Below are 6086 nucleotides of genomic sequence, written 5' to 3' on the forward strand. Positions count from 1 at the left end.
GAAGCAGGCTACTCACAGCAGGCTGCTCCTTCCCATCCTCTCATCTCCAGTTCCATCTCTCTTCTTAGAGTTCAAATGGTTCCACTTCTTTTTCCCTTCCATCTGTTCACACCATATACTTGCACTTTGAGGTGGCTTCCACTGCAGGAGGGCCACAGGGAGGGCGGGCGTTTGGGTGGCCTCCTCTGTCTGTGCTGCTGCGTGACACACAGGGCTAGCAGGCTTCTAGGTGTTTACAGCCCACCGTGTGGCATGGCTGTGGGTGTGGCTGTAGACATCTTCCCCATCCCACCCCACCTCCCACCCCGGACTGGTGGTGCTCTGTGTGTCTAAGGCTCAGCTGTGCCACATCATGGAGAGCAAGCCTCTCCTCGACCGCACCACAAGGCAAGGGGCTCAGCAGGTTTCTGGCTATCACTTTTAAATTCAGCCCCATTCAGTTTATCAGAATACAGAAGTCCTACAGTCACATGACTAGCCTCTAGCCCACGTCCTAACAGAGTTCTTGTTCCCCTCTGAAACTTCGCGAGTGGAGTCTTAGTGTACTCGCGTCTCTCGACATTTTAGCGATATAACTCCCACCAGAAGGGCTCGTCCAGCTCTTCTGCAGCTCTACAGCTCCGCTAGGCAGCACCATCGAATTCTTCCACATTTGCTGTACAGTTATTTTCTATTTAAAACAACCTCTCCGTTTCCTGTTTCTGAAGCATCCAGGTGTCCTCCCTAGGGAGCCAGCTGCTATGGAGCACACGGTCTGGAAGCTCAAGCACAAGCCTCCGGCCTTCAGCTACCCAGAGCTCAAATGCCTCTGGTTCCTCTTTTAATGGTTTTGTAAACTCGATTTTTTCCAGAGGGCTTGAACATGTCATTTACATTGTCAACTTTCATGTCCCTAAAATAGTTTGTCTTGTACTGTCATTTGATGTCTTTAAGTCAGCAGTAACTCTTTTTCACTCTTGACTTTGATAGTGTACTGTCTGTCAGTCATCTGTCTGTTTGTCCATCTTTCTATCACTGTCTGAGTCATGCTCAGGATTTATCAACATTGTTGTCTTCTATAATATCTATTTGGATTTGTTAATGTTTTCTATTGCCCTTTTCTCACTTCCCTGTGCTTGTTCGAATTATAATTTCCTTTTACCACATTAGATTACTTTTTTATTTTTCTAGCTTGTAAAAGTGAAAAGTTGGGTCATAAATCCTGGCATGTTTTTAAAATTTTAACACTCCATTTGAACTCTGCTTTAGATATATCAAACGTTTTTTAAAAATTTTTTGAGAATTTTATACATGAATATACTGTATTTGTATCATATCTACCCCTCTTCCTCCCCCTTCTCATCTCTCTCCCCTCTCCTTCCCTACCCCTCTCCCCTCCCCTTCTGTGTTCCCTTCTTGAACTCATGGCCCTTTTTTTTGTTAATATGTACTACCACTGGACAAAATATCTAAAACATGAATGTGGAAAAGAAAAAAAAGACCAGATGTAAAAGTAAATACGTACTCTATTATCTGAAATTTATAGAGAAAAGAAAACTTTCTAGAATTTACTTAGGAGTTTCATAGGATCAGAGGTGGGAACTGACTGAAAAGGGTGAGGGGGAAACTTTGGAAGTGGTGTAAGCATGGAGGAAGATTATGTATTCCAGACCGGCTTGGGTCACATAGCAAGAGTCTAAATAAACCAAGCACCGAGTTCTTCTCACAGTGTCTTTCCAATTGTACAGTAGGAGAAAAAAAAGACCTGGCATACACATCCCAGCTAGACTTTACTGACATAGAGAGAAGTATATTTTTTGCAGTTTTTATTGCTTATTCCATTGGTGTACAAAGAACACTTTATTTTCACAGCAGTTTTTCCTTGGTTCTAGGCCATTTTGTACAACCAGGGTCTTTATTCTGAAGTGTTCATGGTCCAGCTTCAGTTACTCACAAAGAACTCAGTCCAAACTGATGTATAGGGTTAGCGAGCAAGGCTATGGTGAATAAGTGATCCTTCCCCGCCGAGCCTTGACGTTCACAAAACTGGGAAATAACCCACTTCCTCACTATCACTGAATTAGACATCTCTGACCCACCAGATTCTTCACAGCCGCCTTCACATCCTTGTTCCTCAGGCTGTAGATGATGGGGTTCAACATGGGGGTCAGCACCCCATAAAATAAGGAGATGAGTTTGTCTGAAACATCCTGTTTATCTGCCCCCAGTGGATCCTTAGACTTGGGCTTCCCGTACATGAAGAGGATGGTCCCATAGAAGACGATCACCACAGTGAGGTGGGCGGAGCAGGTGGAGAAGGCCTTCTTCCTCCCCTCAGCAGAGGGGATCCTCAGGATGGTGGAGAGGATGAAGATGTAGGAGACAAAGATGAAGAGGACTGGGGCCCCCAGGAAGATCACATTGGCTACCCCCATGCTGATGACATTGATGGAGATGTCAGCACAGGCTAGCTTTAAGACTGCCAGGATCTCACAAGTGAAGTGATTGATGACATTGTCCCCACAGAAGGGCAACTGCACTGCAAGGGAGATCTGCACCAAGGAGTTGGTACCACCAGCCACCCAGGAGCCGGCGGCCATGGGCACATAGGCAGCCTTGCTCATGACCACTGGGTATCTAAGGGGGTTGCAGATGGCCACATAACGGTCAAACGCCATCATGCCCAGGAGCACACACTCCGTGGCTCCCATGGCAAAGGAGAGAAACATCTGCACGGCACAGCCTGAGAAGGAGATGGTCTTCCTGGGACTGAGAAAACCATCCAGGACCAAGGGGATCGAGGAGGTAGTGTAGCAGATGTCCAGGAAGGAGAGGTTGCCCAGGAAGAAGTACATGGGCGTGTGCAGGTGGGAGTCGAGGATGGTCACCAGGATGAGGACCCTGTTGCCCAGCAGGATCACCAGGTACATCAGCAGGATGAGCACAAAAAAGGTTTTCTCCAGTGTTGGGTGATCTGACAACCCCAGCAACACAAATTCAGCTAGTGTGGACTGATTGGCTCCTTCCATGTCTCATGTTCTCTTCCCGTCTTGAGAAAAGAAAAGACAGCAAGCACTTGCTCATCAGGATCAGGATGTGGGCATGGTTCTAGAATGTGTAATTAAATGTAAAGTCAGTGTTGAAGGGATAGACACTACTAAGTGCCTGAGAGGTCAGAATGCATTGGTTCTCACAGGAAAGGCCCCTGATAGCCAACTGTGATAGATGGAGGGACATGATATAGTCAGGCCAGTGGAGCCAGCATGCCTGGAGGAAGGGATGTGTCTATTCATGGATGCAGGACTATAGGAAAACCATGAAGGAGGAGCCTGTAGGATGCTACACAGCTGCCCCTGCCTGTCCCAGAGTGTTTCTGCCCCCTCCTGGGCTGCTGTCACTCTTGGTAATGTTAGCTATGGGGTAGTCTCTCTCACTCCTGTAGATCTGATTCTATTCCCTCACAATAACACTATGGTGATAAGTTAGCTTCACAGAGAGGGAATACGGTGGCCAGGCAGATCAGAGTCTAGCCAGAATTTCTGTTTATTGCACGGTGCTTGTACTTCATTTCTTATGAATCTGATGGATGCTCTCCCTGGGTTGCACTATCAGTAGAGTCTGGGGGCTGCTGGGCATGGTGGTCTTTACAGAAGCACGGCCTTAGCCCCTCTTCCATAGCTCAACAGTAAGTCCAGTCTGCTCTGTGCCTATGAAGAACAAGTGCCTTGTGACTGGACTCTGTGCTTTGGAGAAGTTTTCTAAGTTGCAGCTTCTAACTCAAGCCATGTACCTAACTTGACCATCAAAGCCACTGCAGTGTCATCATAACACCTTCTCCAAAGTAGGGAAAACAGTTCCAGGCATACAGAGGTCTTGTGCAAGGAGGTAACCACATGTAGAACACGCTGCAGGAACAGAACTACAGACCTGTACATTAGAGACAACCTTAAACCTTGACTTCTCCAGTTAAAGATTAGGAAGTGGGGCCAGAGAGATGGTTCAGTGGGTGGAGACTTGTCACCAAGCCTGAGGAGAGTTCAATTCCTGGGACCCATAGGATGGAAAGAGAGAAGCAACTCCTTCAAGCTGTTCTCTGACCTCACATGAGCACCATGGCATGTGTTTGCGCACCCGTGAGCACATGCGAGTGCACATGTGTGCACAGAGAGAGACAGAGAGAGACAGAGACAGAGACAGAGACAGAGACAAAGACAGAGACAGAGACAGAGAGGCTTTAAAACAAGAGGAACTGAAACTCTGAAAGAACCATAGGCCAGGCTGGCCCAGGTGGTTCTGCACTGTCCCCTAGCCTGTCCCTCATCACTGCATGTTCTTGTCCAGCATTTGTGTCAGAATGTGTCTACTGAGGATGTAAAGGTCCAGTTGAGAAGCTTTGGTCCTTCTCACTCTCCCTAGGACATTCATAAGCAATAGATGTACCAAACCTTCCTCTAAGAAATCTGCCCTGTAGCAGGGCTTTGAGTGGGGTATCTTTCACTATTACCCCGTTGCTAGGAAAGATGGGTGAGAGAAACCAAACCCAATTTGGGGCTCTTCTTGTGCAGTTGTCCGAGCAGCTGAACTGGAGGCATCAGTAGTCAAAGAAAAAGAGTTCTGTTTTCAGAGATGTTACAGCTGTGCATGGGAGGTGTGAGCTGTGGCCTGGACAGCTCTATGCATGGAGGTATGTGAGCCACAGCAGGGACAGCTCTATGCATGGAGGTGTGAGCCAGGCAGGGACGCTGTAAAGTAACTTCTCTTCCTTTACTCTATGAGTCTTCCAAAAAAAAAAAACCCGTGTCCCAGTTGTTTTCAGCACTTGATACATAGCTAACATCTCTCATTCTCTCACCAGCCTTGATAATTAGACAGTCAGCCTGACATTAAGCAGAGCCTTTCTTTTATCCTTGCCCCTCTACAATGGCCCCTCACTCTGTCTCACCCCTGCACCAGCTGAGACATCCTGGATATGCCTGCTCCTTCTCCTCTATGAAGAACCTGAGCGAGGTGGAAGCCAGAACCAAGGTCTAGCCTTTTATTCCATCTGTCCTCAGATCCCATCTCTGCTCCTCCTCTCACCTACCTGAAGAAGGTGTGGACACAGTGAGAGCCCTGACTGTCTCCAGAGGGCAGGCAAGTCCATGGTGGGGATGGGAGCTCACCCAGCAGACGCTGTCCTGCTGAGGAGGATGCTGGAAGCTCTCTGGGTTTGGGATAAAAAAGATGGTTTCAATGACTTATACTGCGCTTGCCCTCGCCCAGCCTTGTCTTTTGGCCTGGAATACGCAGAGATTCTGTTTAATTGTCTTGGGAGATAGTCGTCCTATCTGAGGGCACAGCGAGATATGGTTGGCTGTGGCGGTGGGGGAGGGGCTTGTGTTGCTCCCTGCACTAGCTGCCCCATCCCATGTCCAGTGAAAAAGCAATGGGAAAGACAGCTGAGGTGTCACTTGCCAGTGGCTGCTAGAGTTGTGTCTAGCCTGAGTTCTGTGCTTTCTGCCCTCTGCCCTTTACCTGGCTCTCCAGAGGGCCTATCAAGGATCCTGGAAAAGTTTAGTGTTCTAGTTGTTTGGGAGCCAGTCTTAATCCCAGATGCAATTTAAAGTTTGCCGAAAGGCCTCACAGGAATTTAGGGCCTGTGTTCCACAAGTCCAATTAAAGAGTTGCAGACAGTTCTATGTGAATCTGAACTCTTTCTGGAAAGGAATGTAAAAGAAAGTTCCTACCCTCTGTCCTCCTGTGTTTGCTTGTCTTCCCATGAATAGGGGACTAACAACGGCCTAACTGTGCTTTGACCACAAGAGGGTGATGGTTCACCATAGCTGATGCAGCCACATAGTTCTCTGATGCTCCAGCCTGCTGCTTAAGCTCTTAGAGGCTAAGAGCTGAGGGTTGTTTTGCCCCAGTGTCCTCTGGCTCCACGTAGGCTCTGGGCTGGCTACTAAGGATTTGGGATGAAAAGGAAACCCTTCCCACAGCAAAGGGATGTGTGGATAAGGGGGCAGGAAGGGTTTGAATTTACAGATCACTATCTGCAATCATTGTTTAGAGAACTGTGGGAGTGGTTTTTTTTTCTTTTTTTTTTTGTGTGTGTGTAGTTTTTTTTT

General features: G+C 47.6%; 1 protein-coding gene across 1 annotated transcript; it reads right to left on the bottom strand.

Annotated features, from left to right (window-relative positions):
* Window positions 1-1996: 1996 nt before the first annotated feature.
* LOC116095292 (olfactory receptor 13C7-like) lies at window positions 1997-3076 on the bottom strand. Its single transcript, XM_031376759.1, has one exon. The coding sequence runs from the start codon at window positions 3006-3008 to the stop codon at window positions 2052-2054; it is 957 nt and encodes a 318-aa protein (XP_031232619.1). The 5' UTR covers window positions 3009-3076; the 3' UTR covers window positions 1997-2051.
* Window positions 3077-6086: the final 3010 nt, after the last annotated feature.

Source organism: Mastomys coucha, unplaced genomic scaffold (genome assembly GCF_008632895.1).
Source record: "Mastomys coucha isolate ucsf_1 unplaced genomic scaffold, UCSF_Mcou_1 pScaffold18, whole genome shotgun sequence".
Classification (NCBI taxonomy): domain Eukaryota; kingdom Metazoa; phylum Chordata; class Mammalia; order Rodentia; family Muridae; genus Mastomys; species Mastomys coucha.

Excerpts from the sequence above, each read along its gene's own strand:
- LOC116095292 (XM_031376759.1), bottom strand. The coding sequence starts at position 3,008 with ATGGAAGGAGCCAATCAGTCCACACTAGCTGAATTTGTGTTGCTGGGG.